Source organism: Talpa occidentalis, unplaced genomic scaffold, assembly GCF_014898055.3.
Source record: "Talpa occidentalis isolate TD23 unplaced genomic scaffold, MPIMG_talOcc4v2.1 talOcc4.15, whole genome shotgun sequence".
NCBI classification, from domain to species: domain Eukaryota; kingdom Metazoa; phylum Chordata; class Mammalia; order Eulipotyphla; family Talpidae; genus Talpa; species Talpa occidentalis.
This window is the reverse complement of record NW_023601543.1, coordinates 29,825,071-29,848,193: the sequence shown is the minus strand read 5'-3', so window position 1 is coordinate 29,848,193 and position 23,123 is coordinate 29,825,071. Positions and strand designations below refer to the sequence as shown.

Sequence of the window (23,123 nt, the reverse complement as noted above, 5' to 3'; positions counted from 1 at the left end):
TGCATAGTAGTTAATTCCTTATTTTGCTGATTTTTTTCACTTAATGAAGTTTGATATTTGAATTGGCACGCCCTTTCCTTTTTGTGCTATTTTTCTTTTTAACATAAATTAACTTAGTTAAGGTATAAAACTGGGTTATGATTATTTGACGTTGAAGTTAGTATTTTTAATTTAGGGTAGTGTACAGTATACAAGACCTAATAAGATAGTACAAGAAAGATTTCTGCAAGTTCTTCCTTTTAAATAATCTTGAATATTTGTAGAGAAAAAGCCTATAATTTCTTAACATTAATAAATTTTTCCAATCTTTTGTTCCAGAAGAATTATAACCTCATCATCAGTGCTAAGACAGTGTTTTACCTTAAGCCAGTCTGAATCATAAATAGAACAGAATAAACAAACATCAGGAAGGGAGAAATCCAGAGTAAACACCAACTTCCCACGTGCAATTTCATAGATTTTGCTTAATATGCTTGAACAGGGAACAGAATTTTAAATTTAAAATAGATCAGTGTAGCAAACATTATACTGACATGTATTGAACATCTCAGGAAAAGAAAAATGTCGTCCTCAAAATTCTGCTAATGTGTCAGATAAAAAGAAAGCAAAGTTTGCTGTTACCATTTCAGTCCGGCAACCACTCAGATGTAGCTAGTGTTTACTAACTTATTTTTAGAGTTTAGAAAAATAAAAGATTACAGTCAGAATTGATTGTACTTCCCCTCCCTCCTTGAGTCCCCTCTGGGGGGAAAGATTTTCCTAAACCTGCCATCGTCCATTATTTAGAGAACTGCTAAAGGACAGAGTGGGAGAAAGTGAGGGCAGAGACACATGCCTTTCCTTTTTATACCCATGGAGCACAAATATTCTCCAAATAGAGGGACATCACAGAAATACTGACTCATATTACTTTGCTGATTTTCTCCTGTGTCTCAAGTTATGGGGGAAAATCCCACAGTGGTTTGAAATATATTCTAAATTTAGTTCAATCTTCTATTTCACTCTTCTCATTTAGTCTTTAAGTAGTGCTTATATTTGCATGAATAGAGCCCCAGACAAATAACAAGAGTAGGATTTTAGATATATGAAAGTAGGATCTAATTTCATAGACATTTAGTAATGTAAGTTTTTAAATATGTGCATGAACACAGAATCACTCAATTTAAAAACAATTTATATATAATTATTTTTAAAACATTAAACCATTAGTTATAGTAAGAAATCAGAAACTAACTGAATTGAAGTGTTTGTATGTGCTAGATATCCTTAATGTCTACTAGTAACTTTCATTAAAGTTTATTGATATGTGTGTATGTATGTATGTGTGTGTGTGTTTCTGTTTGTGTGATGGCACACCAAACTCCAGTCAGTAGAATATTCCCAGACAGTATTAGCTTCTGTTATTTAATGTATTTCAGTAAAATTTTTTCGGCTTAGAGTTCATTGTTACACAGAGTGAAGTTAATGTTAGCCCAAAATGATGAAAAGGATGAAAAGTCACCTTTATATAGATCAGCATGTTGCAGGAGCAAAAATATATTAATATAAATTCAATTACAAAAATGTAATTTGAGCTAATTTAGCACTTTTCTTTTTCTATACAAACAGGAGTGAATTTGCTGTTGGGGACCCGATCTAATCTGTATCTGATGGACAGAAGCGGAAAGGCAGAAATTACTAAACTCATAAAACGAAGGCCATTCCGTCAGATTCAAGTTGTAGAGCCACTCAATTTGCTGATTACCATCTCCGGTTTGTCTGAGAACTAAAATTAGCTGAGCAATTATGCAGACTAATTAGGTTGCAAACTGGGTTAAAGATTTTCCCAGGTGAAAGATTTCATAGGAAAGCACTTTAAATATAACCTTTAACTGGGACACCAGACTTTCCTTCCTATATTTTCTTACCTATTTACAATTTAAACTAACTTCAGACCCTCTTTCAGGGTCTTGTATGTGATTGTAATGCACCTAACCTGGGTCAGTTAGAAGAAACACTATGTCATTGTTTTCTATAATAAGCACCTGTAACATCACAGCTCACAATGTCACCCACCCAAGTGCACACACGACCACTCGAACAATGTATACAATAATTGGGTAAAATGAGACTCTGTTGTCCCTGGCACAGTCTTTTCATAAGCACCTATTGACAGGGTCTGTAACAAGAATAGCTTGAGAAAAAAATATTAAAACTATTTAATTATTTTGTAAGTATGCTGGAATGAAAAAGCACCCCTGCCCCACTGATCCTTATTGATGGTCCAGACATCACACATCCCTCTCATGTATGCACATGATCAGGGAGAGCTGTGTGTCTCTGAATTTCAGAAGGTTCATGACTTAGATAAAAGCTGAGGTACAAATGAATGAATAGTAATTGTTGCCTGCATAGAGACAGTCTTAAACTGTCCCAAAGGAGTAGGTAGCTGCGAGGCACTTTGACTATTAGAAGTGAGAGATCAGAGAGACTTTGCCATCATATTTCCAATTTCTAAAGGAAAGACTCTGATGCAATGTCCTTTTTCAAAGTGCTTTTTATTTTTTTTAAGATTTATTTATTTATTTATACAAGAACTGGGGTATAGGCCAGACTCGCGGAAGGGTAAGAGGATTCACCAGAGACACAGAGGGGAACAGAACAGGCAGACTGACTGAAATACACTGCTGAGAGGAGCAGCGGGCCAAGACAGGAGAGGTCTGCTGCGCCATGGGGGAATCCTCACAGGCCAGGATCAAACCAACACTGCAGGGGCTGCGGACAGCTTCACAGCGCAGCACTAAACCGACTGTGCCACCAGGGGAGGCCCAAAGTGCTTTATATTTTAATGACAAGATTTGGTTCAAAAGGCCAAAGACTTCACTTTTCTATTCTTCTAATTGATGAAAAAATAGACTGAATAAAAACACTGTATCTTTGTTTGTTTGTTTGTTTTAATCTCTCAGGCCATAAGAACAGACTCCGGGTGTATCACTTGACCTGGCTGAGGAACAAGATTTTGAATGATGATCCAGAAAGCAAAAGAAGACAGGAGGAAATGCTAAAGACAGAGGAAGCCTGCAAAGCTATCGATAAGTTGACAGGCTGTGAACACTTCAGTGTCCGTAAGTCTCACTTCATGTTTACTATGGATATGGAAAGTTTACTTCCCTCCATTTGGCAAAGCACATAGTTGTGACATGCAGAGTAGAGGAAGGAAGGAACTTACAACTGCATGTGCAAGAACAAGAGAATTTCATTGAGACATCTTTTATGCCTTGATCATGCCTGTTACTTAGATAATATTTATTGACTGAAAAAATATTGAGGTTATATTTGGTTTGCTTTCTCACCTTTTTTTCCCATTACCAGTCACTCTAAATACTCAAGATGAACCAATAATTTCTTCCTGCCTCTACATAACTTCAACTATATAAATGTTCTTAGTGTGTCTTCAGTAACTTACAAGGAGATTCATATGCTGTTGTCTTTCTTTGGAATAGCAATTAAGTATAAACATGTAATAATTCCCTCCATTTTTTTAAAGATTTATTTGTATTTATTTATACAAGCACTGGGTACAGTCAGAAGCGCGGGAGGGTGAGAGAATTCACCAGAGCCAGAGCGGGGAGCAGAGCAGGCAGAAGGGCGGAAGTACACTGCTGAGGGGAGCAGCGGGAGGCAGGAGAGGTCTGCGGGCCATGTGGGACCCTACTCCGGTGGCCGGGGAGCAGCCGGGGATTGAACCAGCGCTGCAGAGGCTGCGGGCAGCTTCTCAACCCTCCATTTTTTAAATGAGAAAATCCCTTTTAATACTGACCAGGAAAATTTACAATTAATCAAAAAGTAAATTATTTTGTGGTTTGCTGCCTCTGGCTCACATTGTTGATATTCATGAGTATACTTGATAAATATTTTCTGTCTGCTTAGAGTATTGTCACAACTGTGAAATGGAGTAACAACTCCAGGGTCTCAGAATCCTGCTCTCAGCTGTCAACAGCTGGGAAGTAGTAGTAGGTCAGCCTTTTCCATTTCTGAAGCAAATCCCTTCTACACTCATCCTTCGTCTTCTTTCCTATTTACTAATTGCCCCTTCAAACAGAACTCACGGCCTGGGTGAGCTAGCTGGAATCCCATGCTGTTGGTTACAGCAGTATACTTAGATCCCGACAGACCATTTGTGTACTGTTTATAACAGGCTATCCCAGGGTAGGTTTTCACGTGTGTGAGCATATATATACATACACCATTAAAGGGAGATCTGACAACTTGGGTATTAAATAAACATGTGGTTTTCTTTTAGTTTCATGTGTCACTACTTTCCTCCGAATCATATTATGTAATTTGGTATCCATGAGTGAAAGACATTCCCAGATGTTAACTGAGGAGCTTGTATAGCAGAACAGCCTCCTACCGACTTACACATTTTTCAGTTCAGTAAGAAAGCATTTACAAAGATGGTCATCTTGCAAATCTGTACTCTTGGTAAAGTGGAGGGACTAGTCAAGTCTAGTTGTCCTAACTGACCCCATCTCAACCTATCCCAGCCCTCATGAAAAGCAATTCACTTGTCCAGTTAAGTCTAGTTGTCCTAACTGACCCCATCTCAACACATCCCAGCCCTCATGAAAAAGCAATTCACTTGTCCTATTAACAGGTGGAACAGTAGCATCTTCTCTCAGGACAGTGATGTTCTCATACTTGCATGGTATTTCTGTGGCATTCCAAGATCCCACAGAGGAATAGACTGACACCAATTACTGCTATATATTAAAACATAAGGAAGTGTTTTCTTAACAGAGAATTCCATTGCTTGTTGGGATTTTATTAATCATCATTCTCTGACCTACTTGGGAATAGTGCAAAAGAAAAAGAATGAGTAATCTAAATAAAAGGGAGAGGTGTGTGTGAGAGAGAAGTCTTATCTATTGGTCACAGATGAAGTCTGACTAGAGAGGACAGAAGTAATGTCCCAACCAAGGAAGAAGGGTTCTAGCGCAAATTGTAAATCTAGCAGGTAGGACAACGTACTCCATAAAAACTGGGTTTAGCCTCGAGCTTGCATATACTTTTAAATATATCTTTATTCTTAAAAAAAAAACAGCTTTGTTGAAAAAATGTAAGAGACATACAATGATTCAAAAATGCCATACAATCCAATGGTTTTTGGTATTTTTAGTTGTATAACTTACCACCATGATCTATCATCATCCCCCACAAAGAAACCCCATAGCTATTATTAGTCACTCCACATTCCACCCCTCCTGTATTCACCTTATTCCCCATGCAGTCCTAAGTAACCACAAATCTACTTTCTTTTGCTGTAGATTACTGGACAATTTATTTAAATGGATTATGCATTATGTGGTCTTTCATGACAGGTTTCTGTCACTTAGCATAATGTGTTCAAGGTTCATTCATGTTGTAGCATGTATAAACATGTATCAGTACCTCCTTATTGCTGAATAACATTGCATTATATTGACATTCCACCTTTCGTGTATCCATTTTTATACATGTATTGTGTATATATCTGCATCCTTTCCACTTTTTAAGTATTAGAAATAACATTTTTATGAACATTTTGTACATGCATTTGTATATAAGAATGCATGTTTTCTTTTTTCTTATGTAGAGTGTTTTTCAAAATGGATACACCATTTTTACATTGCCATAAATATCAGGGTTCCATTTTCTCTTCATCTTTGTCAACACTTACAGATGTCTGTCTTTTGATTCTAGCCATACAAGTGTATACCAAGTGGCATGTTACTGTAGTTTTAATTTGCATTTCCCTGCTGACTAATATTGTTACACATCTTTGCAGATGTTTGCTGACCATTTGTGTATTTTCCTTGGGTTGCTTATCTTTATGTTGTTAGATTATAAGCATTTTTTATATATTCTGGATACTAGACCCTTACCACATATATGAGTTGAAAATATTTCTTCCCATTCCATAGGTTGTCTTCGATTTTTGATAGTGTCCAAGAAGTTTGATGCAAAGAAGTTTCAATTTTGATGAAACCAAATTTATCTATTTGTTTCTTTTATTGTGTATGCCTTTGGTGTCAAATATAAGAAACCACTGCCATGAAGATTTATGCCTATATTTACTTCTAAGAGTTTCATACTTTTAGTTCACATTTAAGTCTTTGATCCATTTTGAGTTCATTTTTATATATTCTATAAGGGTCCAACTTTATTCTTTTGCATGTGGATATTCACTTGTCCCAGCAACATTTGTTGAAAAGACTGTTCTTTCCCTATCAGGTGGTCTTGGTACCATTGACCGTAGATGTCTGGACTTAATTGTAGACTCCTAATTCTACTCCAATAATCTATATGCCTCTCCTTATATCATTACTATACTCTTTCTATTACTGGAGCTTGTAGTAAGTTTTGAAATTGGGAAGTGTGTATCCTGCAACTTTGTTCTCTTTCAAGATTATTTTGGCTGTGTTGGGCTACTTTCCAATTCCATGTGAATGTTAAAATCAGCGTTTTCATTTTTTCATAAAAGGCCATTGGGATTTTACAGGGATTCACTGAATCTTTAGATCATTTTATATATTATTGCCATCTTAATGTTCAGTTCTATGTTTATAGGTCTTCTTCAACTTCTTTTCAGCAAAATATTCTGTATTTTTCATTGTACAATTTCTAGTGATTTTGAAAGCTAATGCATACACTCTGTAAAACACTATTTTGTCACCTTTTGGGGGCATCAAACTGTAAGCAAATAGCTTTTCTAAAAATATTAAATCTATGCTCTTATTTTGTGAATATGATATTTTCAACTATGTATACAAATAGTTGAGTGTTCTTATTAACTCTGTGACATTGTTACTTTGTATTTTGTTGTCATAGTCCAACATGAAGAAACAACTTACATTGCAATTGCTTTGAAATCAACAATTCACCTTTATGCATGGGCACCAAAGTCTTTTGATGAAAGCACTGCTATTAAAGTACGTATTCTCTTTTTCCTTTGGATCATATGGTTTTCTTTGGAGAAAATGTGAACAGAATAGCGTTTTGGAATATAGGAACACATATATATGTAGCATTCTTTTGCAGTTAATGTAATTTGAGTAAATCACTTCAATAATTATCATTTAACCCATTTTTAGACAATTCACAAGCACCACAAAAGAGAATGTGAGGGAAACACCTGAACCATCCCCCTTAGAGGACTTCCCCACCAACTCCTCACTCCTAGTTCCTGTAGTTGGCATGTATATGTATACCTTCTCTTCTAGAGCCCCAAGCACAGGCTTTGGGTGTCACCCCAGTGACTTGAACCTGAGAAATTCCTTATTCTCTCTTAGTTGGGGGAGGGTGGAGAAGAGGGAAGGTAAGAAAATATGTGATAGTGGTAGGGGGAGAAACCAAATGGAGGATGAATGAAGGAATAGGGAAAAGAAAGCCTTTGCTCTAGTTATTAGGACTGTAAGAGATGGGGGTGGGAGGGAAAGGGCTGGGTCTATATTCCTTCCAAGCTGGAACTCTAAACACGTTTTTCTCTAGAACTATTGCAAGAAATGGTGGTTAGGCTTATTTGGATTACCAGTACTATTTCCACCTTTATTATGGTTTAACTGAACTTCTATGGATCAGCTTCATTAAGGTAACCATTCAGTGTCCCAAACAATTAAGGTATTGATGGCTTTTAATCACACCTCATAAACCTGGGACTCTTTTGTCTTTGTTATCTTTTTATAATGTTACATAATCCCACTTAAATAGGATTATTTTGTATTTATTCCACAGTAATGTTGAATAATTAATGAACTGGAAGCATTATATAAAGTCCAATAACTCCTAATCTGGGATATATCTTAGAATCATCTGGAGCATTTATTAAAAGTTTAGATCTCAGACCCAACCCCAGGCTAACTTGGTAGGTCTGGAGTGGGGTATAGAAATCTATATTTTTAGCAAATGTTCCAGATGATTTAAAACTAGATGGTTTATGGACAAATCATTGGTAGGAATACATCATGGGAGACTCCAGCAAAATGTTCATGAACTATTATTTCTGCATCTTGGGTCAGGAGCTGTTCACATGGTAATTTTTAAGCTAAAATATCACATATACACAATAAAGGTGGGCTAATTCTTTTGACTTCTCCTTAATGTATATTTGTACAATACATTTAATTGTTTTACGGATATCCGACTACCATGCAGACAGCCTAGGTCTGCCCTGAACAAATCGCATCCCTGATCTGATCTCCGTAAATTGGGCCTTGGGTCAGTTGTCAGTATTTGGATATGGGTTTGTTCTTGGGTGTCTGCTGATTGGTCAGAGTTGCCTGGTATGGAGCTGGAAAGCAAAGAAGATAAGTACCGACATTCTGTCTAGCCTGAAATACAGTTCCTGGTCCAAGTCCTCACTCCAGTTCTTGAATTCTACTTCATGACTACAGTATGGTGACTCCTGTGATGCCCCATCCTCTACTGTGACCTGAACTTGACAATGAATCCTGTTTGGCTTTTTGTTTCCTTGGACTAGGAACATAGAAGCCTAGAGTACATCCAGTCTATGGTAGGTTAACATGTCTGGCCTTTTTCATTCCCTACCAAGTATGCATTGATCAATCAGCAGACTCCGAAGGAGACTACATGTCCTATGAAGCCTATATACGAATACTGGCAAAAATACAGGCAGCTGATCCAGCGAACCGGTTTAAGAGACCAGATGAGCTACTTCATTTGCTGAAACTCAAGGCAAGCTATCTAAAGACAACAGACGGAGTGCAGGGCCAAACAAAGCTGTTGTGATCATTGGTGATTTAGCCTTTGAAGAGAAGCACAATTTTTAGAACCTGAATATAATTATATTCTTATAGTAACAGGTCAAAAAAAGTGGTAATATATAGTCTCTCAATACATTATGTAATTTTAAAAAATCAAACTGGGGTTTTATAAGCCTGTTGAGCAAAAAGAAAGGGCAGTTTTTGCCTTGGGGTGTCATTTTGGCCTTTTGGCCATATTTGGTTTTATATCCACAGGTATTTCCGACAGTTGGTCATAAGCCAGTGACAGTTGACCTGGCTATTGGTTCTGAAAAAAGACTAAAGATTTTCTTCAGCTCAGCAGATGGATATCACATCATCGATGCAGAAACTGAGGTTATGTCTGATGTGACCCTGCCAAATAACGTAAGATCCCCAGAAATTATTATATTAGCACAATTAGACTTTTCCAGCTGTCAGAAAGATTTGGAAATATGATTATTAATATCTATACTGGAACTGAGACCTAAAAGGTAAGAACTCCGTACCAGAAAGCAGTTACGAATAAACAAAAATCACTGATGGTTTCTTAGTACACACACCTGTGTCTGTTCTACAGCTAGGTTGTGTTTGTCTGGCATAGTGTTTGTGTTTGTTTTAAAATTAATAGGGTTTTTACCTAAACAAAGTTACTTTTGTTAATAGATAGAACCTAAAGATCTGGTATTAGGCCCAGATTACTGTTTAGCCATTATCAGCTGGAATTAGTTTGTGCCTTTTCCTTTTTTGTTTTTTAATTCTTTAAATTAAGATAACGTTGGTATATAACACTGCATATGACTTAGAGACATACATCTTTTCAGATGTATTTACCACACCACACCCACCACCAAAGCACCCATAATCCTTTACCAGAGTCAATTGGGCCCCTACCCCCTTTACTCTCCATCCTAACCCTCCCCCTCTGGTATCCTCAATTCTTCTGTCATATTTCTAGGGTTTGCTTTGGTTTAGTTTTGTGTGTTCACTTCTTATATTTCTTTATATTCCATATATGAGTGAAATCATCTGGCATTTGTCTTTCTCCTTTTGACATTTCACTTAGCATAATCCTCTCCACTTCCATCCATGTTGTCACAAATGGCAATTCATCTTTTTAATAGCTGATTAGTATTGCACTGGATCTGTATACCACATTTTCTTAATGTATTTGTTCTCTCAGTGGCTGTTTAGGTTGTTTCCATAACTTGAATATTGTAAATAGTGCAGCAGTGAACTTAGGAGTGCATATATTCCTTCAAATTAGTGACTATGTATTCTTCAGGTAGTTACTTTGGAGTGGAATTACTGGATCATATGGCATATCTATTTAATATTTTGAGGAATCCCCACAGTGTTTTCCATAGGAGTTCGGTCAGTCTACATTCCCACGAACATCGTACAAGGGTTTGTTTTTCTCCACACACTCACCAGAATTTGTTATTTCTGTATTTTTTTTTTAATATGGGCCATTCTCATAGGAGCTAGGAGATACCTCATTGTGGTTTTGATTTTTATTTTTTCTGATAATAAATGATGTTGAACATTTTTTTTTTGTGCCTACTGGCCATCTGCATATCTTTTTTTTTTTGAGAAGTATCTCTTTAGCCCTTAAGCCCATTTTCTGATTGGGTTCTTTCTCTCTTTATTGAGTTGTGTGAACTCTTTGTAGATATTAGATAATGCCACTTGTCAGATGTATGATGTGCAAATATTTCCTCCTATCCAATAGGTTGTCTTTTTATTTTAATGAAAGTTTCTTTTACTATATGGGAGGTTTTTAGCTTACGCAGTCCCATTCATTTATTTTTACTTTTGTTTTCTTTGCTGTTGAAATTGAGTTCCCAAAGAAATCCCTGAAACCAATGTCGTGGAATGTTTTGCCTATATTTTCTTCATTGTATTTAGTTTCTGGCCTTACATACAAGCCTTTCATCTATTTTGAGTTAGTTTTTGTGTCTGGTGTGAGAGAGTGGTCCAGCTTCATTCTTCTCTATATAGCTGTCCAATTTTTCCTGCACCATTTGTTCATGAAGACTTTCCTTTCTCCAATGTATACTGTTGATTGTCCCTATAAATGTCGGCGTATTTCTGGGCTCTGAATTCTGTTTCATTGGTCTGTGTGTCTATTTTTATTCTAATACCATACTGTTTGTTTTTTTTTTTTTTTAATCTATATGGCCTTGTAGTGTAGTTTGTAGTCTAAGCATACAATACTACTCTTACTCCTCCTTTTTGCCAAGGTTGCTTTGACTATTCAGTTTCTGTTGTGGTTCCATATAAATTTCAATGATGTTTGTTCTATTTCTTTGAAGAATTCCTTTGAGCCTTTGATAGGAATTACATTGAATCTATATATTTCCTTGGGTAAGACAGACATTTAAACGATATTAATTCTTCCAGTCTATGAGCATGGTATATCTGTCCATCTTTGTGTCTTCTATTTCTTTTAAGAACGTCTTACAGCTTTTATTGAAAAAATTTTCACTTCCTTGTTAAGTTTATTCCTAGGTATTTAATACCTTTGATGCTACTATAAATGGGAATGTTTTTGTGATATCTTTCTCTTGTAGTTCATTATTTGCATATAGGAGTAGAACAGATTTTGCAACCTGCCACTTTACTGATTTATTGTTTCTAAAAGTTTTTAGTGAAGTCTTTGGGGTTGAAAACTGTATTTAAAAGAAGAACTGAAATAATTTTTCTCTGCCTCATCTTTTTTTATTTTCTCAGTTTATCAACAATTAAAATTTTAGCAGTTTAGCATTATAGAAAAGTCTAGAGAGAAATATTTTTGTACTTTTAAATCACTGTGGTAATATAATATTTTGTACACCAAAAATTTTCATATAATAATTTTTAGATCACTAGTGGATACATTAAAAAATCATTTTGGTCATGTTAACGATCTAATTGGCTGATCACGTGGCTATCACCTATGATTACATAAAAATCATCCTCTTTGTAATGTAGAAATTACTAAGCCAAACCCAACCAAAACCACTTAGATAGATATGAGTTCAGGCTATTTTTCATATAAATATTATAGTACTCTTCAACTGAAGTATCTTCCATAGCTTTCTGAATCTTATTTTTATGTCATGTCAGATAGCCCATATTTTGAAGCTGTTGCAATATTGAACATTGCAGAATTGGTCCAAGTTTATGCTTATTTGAAAAGTCGTTTAAGAAGATTTAACCCTATGTTCCATTTGACTGCCAACCAAGGATAATTTTTTTTCTTTTTGAAGCAATCAGTTAGTTATTGTAAAAACAAGAATGAGAGAAGATGAGTGTTTAGGGGGAAAAATCATATTCTGACCTAATTAGGATACCTTAAATATATTTAAAAATAGTATTTTTTGCTAAATGTCCTAGTATCTTGACCCATTAAAAGAGGAAGAGTTCCAATATAAGGGAGGGGAAAGTGTCTTCTGAAACAGAATACTAAAAATAATACTTTTCCAGGAGTGCTAGATTACAAAAGCCGTGATGCTACAAGGCAGCCCTGTGTGCTAAAGAATAGCTGGTTACTTCAGGAATCATCTGAGAAGCAAGAGGATTACCTCTGAGGCTTTCTGGATTTATAGCAGTCCAGTTTTATTCTACACAGATTTTATTGAGACAGCCTTCTTTCCTGCAACCTCTTTTTCTCTTTTCCTTCATCTCTTTTCTGATTTAATTGCTGATGCGAGTGCCCAGGGAACGCATTAAAATTGCTTTTCGCCTCTGGATTCCCATTTTAGTTTTAAGGATTGTTGTTGCTGAGACATGGCCTCATGCACTTGGCCAGAGTCCGCTGGGTTTGGCAAGTATAGTTTCTGACCTTATTTCTGTAACTTGCTAATTTGGAGAGATGGATAATTGCTCATTTCTCTGGGAAATACTGTTAATGTGACAATGCAGTTCAAGTGAGTTTCTGTCACATTGTTTTATGCATCATCAAATTTAGATTTTCTGGGATATTTCTTAGTGAATCATATTATGTCACCTAATATGTCTCTGAATTTGTCTATATTAAGGTTACATATTTTGGATAAGAAATCCTTCATTTCTTGTGAAAAGAGCATGACTGATGACTGTTGTATTTCAGGCATCAGAGAATATCACATAGCTGGCCTTTGTAAACATTTGAAATTCAGGCTGTTTTTAAGTTAATTTTCTATTCTGGATATGAATGAATTGGCTGATTACCAACAATTGTGTATTTGTTACATGGTTCACACCCTCCTTTCCAAAGTATTTGCTGAAGTGAATCTGAAATCCAACTCTAACAAGTAATATATTTTTATGGCACTAAACATAATACTTTGTGAAATTTCAATGACTTTCTCTGTGTTGGAAATATATCTCTTCTTTCAAACAAGGTTTTCTCCATAATATAAGGGAAAATATTATACAGCGATGACTTTATGACATAGGGAAGGCTCTTTTCAAGAATTGGATAGCATAGTGTTTAATATAAATTACAAGTTTCTTTTCCTGCCTGTACTTTGAACCCCCTTTTGGTCTTTATTGATTAGCCAATCTGCCTCACTTAAAGTAGTAGTGGTAAAATGTTGGACCTATAAATCTTTATGAAACATAATTCCAGCCCCTGGAAATCATTATACCACAGAATATCATCATTTTACCTGATTCCCTGGGAATTGGCATGATGCTCACCTTCAACGCTGAAGCCCTTTCTTTGGAAGCAAATGAACAACTCTTCAAGAAGATTCTCGAAGTTTGGAAAGACATACCATCTTCAGTGGGTATGTATAAAATTTTCCCTCTCTCAGATGATCCTAGATAAGCCTCTGTCTCTTAAAGTATTTCATTTTCTCAAAATATATAGGGTTAATTTGGGATCCTGCATATTTATTCCTGCAGCAAGGTATGCATGTGTGTTTGTCCTCTGCTTAAATAATCCACAAAACTACCACAAAAAGACTGATTTTGACTGTCTCAGTTGTTCATTTGCAGTAATTATGCAATTAAAACAGGAAAGGAATTCATTTCACAATAATCTATACTTTTTGTTTTAACTCCATTTGCTTTGCAGATTTTACAGAGATGTTGAAAATTCTTCATTCCATCACATGGATTTCTGGGGTTTACCTTTATCTTAGGGGGCTGCCAAATAGTCATAAAAAAAGCAAAGTATTTCTATTTCATGCATTCAATAGTGTTCTATTTAATGAGTAATATTCCTGTAGAAGGATCAGATGCAAACTAAATATCTGACATATTAGTTCTAAGATTTCATCATCCTTCATTTGCAGAAGACATAGATATGGCTGACTGGAATGCCTATTAAGTACAACCCAAATGCAACATAAAGAAACCTACCCTTTCGTCTTCATCAGGCCAGGACATTTTTCTTCCTGACCAATGCAAGACTACTGATTTGGGAAACCTGAATAACTTGAGACTGTTGTGTGTGTCTCTGAGTCTTGATAGCTACAAAGGTAATTCTAGATAGAGAACAGAATGCATATAAACAGTAAAAATTATTAGAGTGGAATGAGTTGAAGGAAGATAAATATTCCTGAAAGGAAGAGGTGTTTAATGAAACAAACACAGGAAATCATACATTGTACAAAAATGAAGGATGATTTTTTTATAGATAGATAGATAGATAGATAGATAGATAGATAGATAGATATGTAAAGACTCAAACGAAGGAGAAAAAAGGGAAGGGAGAGAGAAAAAGAGTGAGGGGGTCAGGGAAGCAAGGGGAAGAGACAGAGTCAAAGAAAACATAGTTTGTCAATAGACAAATCAGTAGCTTCTGAAATCCCCATAAAATAGATAAATGTGATCCTCGTGTGGCTCTAAGGACAAGTTTGAAATAATTGCTTTTTAATGGACACTTTTCATTATGGGATGATGGCACTGTGCATTGCATCTGCAGAATTCTTTCTTTTTTGCATACATAGTGTTAAGGATTGTCCTGAAAACGTCCAATGTCTTCAAACAGGTAAGAATCAGAGGGTTTAAAACTATTTTAAGAGACAAAAGGTAAATGCTTACAATATAATTGACAGATCTGAGATGAAAGAAACTGAAAATAGTGAATCTTGTTCTAACTGCAGTACCTGTGTGATCAATATGTTAATCTGAAATGGCAATAAGGAAATTCAAATGGTAAGCTGAACAAACCCCTATATTTATGCTGTTCAACAATCACAAGCAATCAAAGGGAACTTTTTAAAAATGATCTGGTGCAGATTTTGTCCTTAGGCAGGACAAATTCTGACTTAAAACAAAAAGCTATTTCAATTTACTAAAATTTGAAAAGATATTTCTATATGTAAAGTGATTTATATCATCATAAGAACATGATGTTTTGTTTTGTGTTAAGGATACTTTGAAAATATACTAAAGACTACAGTATAACATTGATATTAGGGAAATTAATTACTCTTTTTTTTTTACAACTGCTTTGCTATTTAAAATTAACCTACATCCATATTTCTCCAATTAATATTATAGTTCCTTGAGATACAATAAATGTTTTAAATAATATCATTGCTGTCATCAAAAAAATATATAGAGCCATAACAATCAGAGCAAGTATTGCTAAATATTCCCAGTCAAAATCATTAGATTTCATATCATAAGCAAGCCAGTGTAGTAGCTAGTTTAGGTGGAAGATTAATGTGTTTCAAAATTAAAGCAAAAATTCTGTGATGCCATATGAACTATATACTTGGACTCAGAATGTAACCCATTCATTAAGCTTAGAAATTTTTGCTCTGTGTGGTTGTTGACAAAAAAGCAATTTACATAGGTGAAAAAATACAAATGCAGACAAACTAGATCTATTGCTTCCATCACTTGGGCCGCAGATTCCCCTTACTTCCCTCAAATCTAGAGTGATTTTAATCGCAAAGTTTCCATCCAGCAGAGCCATTTGAGTAAAATATGATAGTGTTTTCATTACTATTTTGACATTAAGTTCATACACATAAATATTTTGATTTGTAATGTAAAAGGAAGCAGAAATAATGTTTGGGAAGTTTTAGTTGAGAAATTCAAGATGACTGAAAGATCATTTGTATAAGTTTAATTATTCCTTCATTAGTCCTTTTGTGCATGTTTTATATAGACATACACACATATGCATTCATGTATACACTATGTAAGATAAATTTTGATGTAAACTAAGTCATCCTAGAATCTTTGAGAAAATAAGGAAAAATTTTAAGCTATATTATATATCAATGCAGAGTTTACTGTCTTTATGCTAAAAGAACATGAAAAGTCAATTGAATTGAATTCTGATTTTAGTCATATTAATACACAAAGATGCCTTGTTTTGATGTTTTGTAGTCTTATTATAGTTTCACTCAAAATCTTGACATTATTTTAGGTGTTAAGATTTTTTTATTTATAGAAATTGGGGCCTCCTGGGTGGCGCAGGGGGTTGGAGTGCAGCACTGTGAAGCTGTCCGCAGCTTCCACAGCACCAGTTCAATTCCTGGCTGGCCAGGGAGATTCCCACGTGGCGCGGCAGACCTCTCCTGGCTCACCCGCTGCTCCCCTCAGCAGTGTATTTCGGTGGTCCTTCTGCCTGTTCTGCTCCCCGCTCTGTCTCTGGTGGATTCTCTCACCCTCCCGCGCCTCTGGCCTGTACCCTAGTGCTTGTATAAATAAATAAATATTAAAAAAAAAAAAAGAAATTTGCTTCCCCATAAAATACAAAGACTAAAATCTTGAAAGTGAAACATTTAATAATACTGCTCCATGTGTCAGAAAATATCTCTCTGCCTCAGGTCACTGTTTGAGTGTTTATATAATTAGATTTTCTGCTTTAAGGCAATTGTCATAATCTTTATTGCCACCAGGTAATATAAAACAGGTCCGAACTTAAAATCTTAATAAAAATTTCCTGAGCAATAGAGAGCCTTAACAGTATCAAAATAGTTTTAGTCCTGTTAATAACATTGTAATGCATTGAATTGCATTAGGATTGCTAGAGTCATTATTTGAGCAAGTCATTTTTTAAGTGTTAATTTTGAAGAGTTAGGTTTCTATTATGTCACTTGCGCACAAATGCAAAACCTATGGAATGCTGTACCTCATACAGACTACATAAAAAGGCGGAAGGTAGATTTGACTTTCTAGAATCAGGCTAGAATTAACCCTTAGATTTTTCTATGGTTTTGTAGACTATGGATGCAGCAATTAATTAAGACCTCATAATTCAGCTTTGGTCATGGTGATGATAACAGCTGGTTTGAAAGCCGTTGCTGAACAGCATGACAGCCAAATGACTGACTACAGAAGGAGGAAAAAAAGATATATTACCTGAACTGTAATAATGAGCCTCTTAATAATCGAATGTTAACTGTGGTTATCATTTCTCATCACTGATAGATTTTGTGTTTTTCTGATTTTTTAATTTTTATTGTAGCTTATGAGTGTACACAGAGAACCACAGGATGGGGCCAGAAGGCCATTGAAGTTCGCTCTTTGCAGTCAAGGCTTCTGGAAAGTGAACTGAAGCGCAGAGCAATCAAGAAGCTGAGATTTCTGTGTACCCGAGGTGATAAGGTATAGCTTACATTCCCCAGCACAAAAATAAAGCAAACAATGAAAATTAACTTTGTAAATTTTGTCCTCTTCCATCTGGCCATAAATACATTTAGGCTGTATTTTGCAAATTGACATACTGTTGATAAAAGCAATTTTGCATTTTTCCGTAGAAACAATGATTTGGAAAATGATGAAATTTGATTTCAAAGAGAAGGCATCTTCAAAAAAAGTGAAAATCCTAATTATGTCCTAACAAAGCTTAGCCATTATTTTGTTTGATGCAAAAATCCATTATTGTCTTTGCAGCAAAATTATGTTCATGTTCATATTAATATGATATGTTGAAATGTAATGCTTGAAAAAATCTGACTTTTATAGTTTTCATCATAATCCAGTAACGGAAGAAAGAAAAAGTACTTATGCTTGCTAAACATCTAATTATGTGGTAAAAATTGTGCTAGATACTTTAAAAGCTATTGCATTTCATCTTCATAAATTGGTATTATTATGTCCATTTTACAGGGAATAAGAATAAAATCTACTTGACAGTTATTTGTATAATGTGATCAATTTTAACAATCAATGCAGGCAGTTGAGATGGAAGAAATTATATAAAATCATTATAGTCCTTACATTATATGAGAACTAACAGTGTGAAGAAGTGAATCCTTTTAGAACTAGGAAACATTCATGTTTGGAAGAGATTGCAGATGATTTAATTGATATTAAATAACCAGGGTAAGGCACTATGATCAAAGAAAGGCACTGGTTTGCAATGGTAAGGAATAGAATGGCAAGAACTGATTTTGAGCTCAGCTGGGCAAGGGTGAATTCCTGGCTCTGCCACCTAACTGGAAGTTTGATTAATCTTTCTGAGCCTTAGTTCCTTCAACTCCAAATTGGAAGTTTAATAACTGTTTTGGATACAATTGTGAAAATTAGTGGTAATGTATGGAGAGTAGGTATCTCACACATTGCCTGGCACATGAAATATGTTTAGTCAAGGACAGCAAGCATTAACATCACCATCATTGTCACTGGCCCTCCTAAATATAACCATTGTGGATGTTGGAAGCTTGAGTCCTAACAAGGATGAGCTCTCTGTTTGCTGTTTATATTCATGTTCTGACCTAACTTTGTTTTTGCCATTTATCATATTTACATGTTATGTTCTTCTCTGAGCCAATGAGTTTAACTCATAGTATCAATCTATTCATGTCAGTCATTGTCACTGAGATAGGAAAAGTACTAAGTAGAAAATTTCTGTGTCCACTTAAACACTGGTAACAATTAGTGAACAGCATCTAAATAAGTTGTTTTCTTATGTTAAAAGAAAAAAGAAAGCCAGCTTGGGTGAAATTAGGTTATGTTTCTAAAAAGGAAATGCGTTGTTAACCAAAACCAATCAGGAACATTAGCTTACGAATGCTACCTAGAAAAACCTATTTTTATTTAAGCCATAGGAATTACAATTATAAGTATGGTGAAAGGTTATTTTTAATATATAATTTAGAGTTCATGTCAATTTAAATTCATATTCTTTGAGGAAATCCTGTTTCAAATAACAGTATAGCTTAATGTTTGGATTTGCTGATAGACAAATTAAAATTATATGTGTATCTATCAAATTCCAGGTTTCAATGTATTAAATATTTACTGACTGTGTCTCTTTCTCTCTTTTTTAAAGCTGTTCTTTACCTCTACCCTGCGTAATCGCCACAGCCGCGTTTATTACATGACCCTTGGAAAACTTGAAGAGCTCCAAAGCAATTATGGTGTTTAAAAGGTTTCAATGATTTACGATCACATTTACAAACATCATAAATATGCAATTTGCATCTTAAAATTTCTGAGATTAAATGAGTATTCAGTTTTATTGTTAGGGGAAAATTACATCAGATACTTAACTTTTAATGTAGCACAGAATAGTTTTAATGAGAAATGCAGCTTTATATATAAAATTAACTATAGCAAGCTCTATGTACTCCAGTGGTGTACAATGTCTTTTGCACAATCTTTGTAACTTTTGTTACTGTGAATTCAATTCAAACATTACTCTGGACAGTTTGAAAAGTGTCTCTATCCAGATTTTACAACATGGAGGTGAAAAAAACCTGTAATGAGTTATATTCCAAGCAACTTTCAAAAGAATTGGCCCTGAATGAGATTTTTTTTAGAAAAAAATAAAATTAGCAACAAACCACGTGCGAATTTGCAAAGTCCTATAACAAACCAAAGGTTAGATTACGAAATCAAAATAATGAGCACTATGCTATAAACCAGACTAAGGTTGAACAACCTGCCTGCTTGGAAAAAAACTAAAGGCCACCCATTTCCTCACTGTCCATGACAGTTAAGCCACAGCTAGAGACCAGTTGTATTCTTTTCACTCCCATGTTAAGCTGGTTTTCTCCCGATATGAAGAAATGAAGAAAGCCTCTGATGCTTGATTTTCCTCAGAACTCCCAAAGATGTGCAATAGCTGTTTTTATAAACCACCAAATAATACACTTGCAAGCCTGAATACAGGACTGAACTCCTATACATGTACTGTAGGGTTAGGATTTTAAAAAATACTTTAAAGTAGGCGTCAAAATCTGCCCCCAGGACACATTGGTTGACTTATCAAAATTCTTACCTGTTTGACAGTGTGACCATCAGACAGCATGAACTGTTTTTCCACTCCTAGATTCCACCAATTAAAAACTTCCCTCCTATTCTTAAACAAAAACAACAGAAATGCAACCACAAAAACCTTGGCTGCTAATACTTGTGTTTTTCCATGTTTTTATTTCTGTAAAGTCAGAAATTAATCTAGAAGTGAAAAGTCCACATGTTACAGGTTATAGGACTCACAGTTACAGATTTTTAAAAAATGAAAAGATTTTGAGAAATATACTACATTCATCAAATACAGAAGTCTACAAATTTAAAGTAGTGAAAAATGTTAGTCCATCTCCCTAATATGTTATCGTAGACGCCTGAGATAGGAGGTGTTTGGTCACCTATGGTAACTGTTACCTGGTGAAAAGCATAATTTCTGCATATCCATCCTCAATGCCATGGTTAGTTCTGGGGCAGTAGAGAAGCAACAGAACTACCACAAAGTATACCTCAATATAATTCCTCTAGTTCTGCTTCTAAAATTTGAAGGCAATGCTAGTGGGATAATAATTTTCAAACTACCTGGTTAACCAAAATACAAAAGCAGCTGACTGTGTGTGATTTCATGTATCACATTATGTCTTGGCACCTTAGTGCCAGGAATGATGATCTGGATTTTCCTAACAACTTATATCAAGAGTACAGTAGCTTAATATTGAGAATTTAGGAGAACCTGAATTCATGAATGAAATAATGAATGTGATTCACATTTCTGTTACTGTGACACAATAATGTGATCCTAAAACTGGCTTATCCTTGAGTATTTACAGCTCGAATGACTTGTTAAATACAGTAGTTTAAAGAGAAGACAAACTTTTATGTCAAATTATTTCCTTAGAAGTAGTCTTCATTATTATAAATTTGTACACCAAAAAGGCCATGGGGAACTTTGTGCAAGTACCTCATCGCTGAGCAAATGGAGCTTGCTATATTTGAATTTCAGAAAATTTTCTCATTTAAGTAGCATGTAGAATCAAGTCTTTTAAGAGTTCATTTTTTTTTCTTCATAGTATTTACTCAAACTTAAGGTTCAAAAATAAGCTTTATCTAAAAATCATATTTTTAAGACAGTAAGATGGTAAACTATTTTAGGAAATCAACTCCCATTGTGTTCCGTGGCTGTCATTCTAGTAAACGTAGATAGTGGTGAACTGAATCTACAGAGATGTCCCAAAGTGACCAAGCAAAGGAAATTACAAATGTGTAACTGAGCTTTAAAGAGTGTAAGGTGTTATCAAAGAAAGTAAGCTGAGCACAAATTAAGAAGGGAGATTGAAATTTTGGGGTAGTCAAATAGAAAGGACTAAAACTCTTTAAAATGGTTTGTAAGTAGTGAATTTACAATTCAGATGTAATTTCAGCTGGAATTTTTATATACTTTGCCAGCTGAAACAAGAAAGTGAAGGGACAATTAAATTTCATAGTCAATGTCTGGTAATAGAAGAAATTCTATCTACACCTTACCTTGTAGCAGAAGCACCTGGAAGCCCTAGTCCATTACAGAAGTGTGGATGGGGCCTCCTGACAAGTCAGTTTCTCTTTTCCTGTGATTTGAAGCACAGAAGTTCTAGCAGGTTGTGAGTCACATTGGGACAGCATACAGTTTTATTCTAGTGTACTTTAATGTTCTCACCAAGGCCTTGTCCAGAATAAAAGTTGGTACTGAAATTATCTGGAAACTAGAAAACAATGCATGCAAAGGGCTAATAAGAAAAGCTCTGAGTGATTAAGTCTGCTGAAGTAAGGTAAGATCCTTCGGAGAAAATAGTAAGAAAGGATAATCATTAAGATAGTAAAATTAGCAAAGCAGAAATCACAGATGCACACATAGCAATAGAATGCATAAATTTTAATAGTTTCTCTGCTACCAGTTTCTAGATAAATTAATCACTGAATATTTTCTGCCAAGGCTCATTTAATTGAGACAGTATCCATAAAGCTAGGAATAATGCCACATGCTTTCAATGGGATCTTTTAAGTACTCTTAAATTCTTTTAGAGAAATGTGCCTATTTAAATCAATTTGTATTTAATCCATGATTTCTCTTTTAAAAATACTGAAATAATCTTTGAGACTAATTGTTTCATCAAAAATTCTGCAATGAACCATTGGTCAACCTCTGAAAATAAAAATTTTTAAAATTATTGGTTTGTGTCATCATTTGAAATAGACTTGTCTAATGCCTCAGTATTAGGACACATTCAATTTCTTTAAAGTATGTAATAATGCATTGGCTGGAAGGTATTAAAGTGTTTGCAAGTTGTTCCTTTAAGAATTCTGGTCAATAATGGGTATATTAATCTGGCTAAAATTTTTCTGGGTACACTGGTGGAATGAGAAGCTGATTAATTTTCTTCTAAATGTGTGGGATTTTTCACAGATGCACAGACTCACATGGTATGGGAAAAACCCAAGCAAGGTTTAATGCTGACTTCCTTCCCATCCCACCCCACACTGAGGTCCAGTGAAAAGGAGGCACGTTATCTAGAGAAAGGAGTGATGAGATGTAGTTTCCTAGCACTCAAGAAAGGGTTTAGCCAGGCTGATGATGGAAGATGGAGTAGGCAGAGCAATTTATCAAGGAAGCTTGAGCCCTTCAATTGGGGACAGAAGAGAAATAGCACTTCTCTCAGCAGGTCACAGACACAACCAAGGCATAGAACCATGAATATCCCTATTGTCTTGGAACATTCCAGAGAGAAGTTCCTCAGGGTCAGCTGTTAGGGTCAGCTGGGTGTGCTCCTAGTTTGTCAAGTGTGGCTAAGCATTCAGGAGTTGGGTGACTTGAATATAATAATCTTGTCCAGGCTTTTGGAGACTATATTCAAACTATTACCATCAAATTAACTCATTTCACTTGATGTAGAGGGCCCAAGAACTTCAAGTACTTTAAGTGACAGTGTTATGAGCCAAGGAACAAAGATATCACAGATTGATTTTAGAATGGGCAGGGTGATATCCCAAGACTGAGGGAGGGCATTCATTGCCTTCAGGACTCTACACGGATGCATGGAAACAGGATAGGCCATGAGTACAAAATATCAATTAATAGCTTTCTGACTCTTAAAGGGAGAGACAGGTTTACAGACTCCAACACTGCAAGTCTATTTACTGAACCTTTTTCCAACCTGTGATTTCTAATCTACTAGCACTTTATTTATAGGGCTTTTACTTCTC

At 35.2% G+C, this 23,123-nt stretch overlaps 1 protein-coding gene across 3 annotated transcripts in view; it reads left to right on the top strand.

The window, feature by feature from the left end:
• The window catches only part of NRK (Nik related kinase), a 140,123-nt gene extending 118,031 nt beyond the window's left edge, over nucleotides 1-22,092 (top strand). The window contains exons 22-29 of one of the 3 annotated variants that reach the window (XM_054695625.1): nucleotides 1,609-1,752; nucleotides 2,946-3,104; nucleotides 6,850-6,953; nucleotides 8,572-8,712; nucleotides 8,997-9,146; nucleotides 13,378-13,513; nucleotides 17,161-17,300; nucleotides 18,970-22,092. In XM_054695625.1, coding sequence (XP_054551600.1) covers nucleotides 1,609-1,752; nucleotides 2,946-3,104; nucleotides 6,850-6,953; nucleotides 8,572-8,712; nucleotides 8,997-9,146; nucleotides 13,378-13,513; nucleotides 17,161-17,300; nucleotides 18,970-19,065 — 1,070 coding nt within the window. In that variant the 3' untranslated portion in view covers nucleotides 19,066-22,092. Of the gene's footprint in view, nucleotides 1-1,608; nucleotides 1,753-2,945; nucleotides 3,105-6,849; nucleotides 6,954-8,571; nucleotides 8,713-8,996; nucleotides 9,147-13,353; nucleotides 13,514-17,160; nucleotides 17,301-18,969 lie in introns of all 3 variants that reach the window. The other 2 variants (XM_054695624.1, XM_037512148.2) reach the window with 2 other exon arrangements.
• The last annotated feature ends 1,031 nt before the right edge of the window (nucleotides 22,093-23,123 follow it).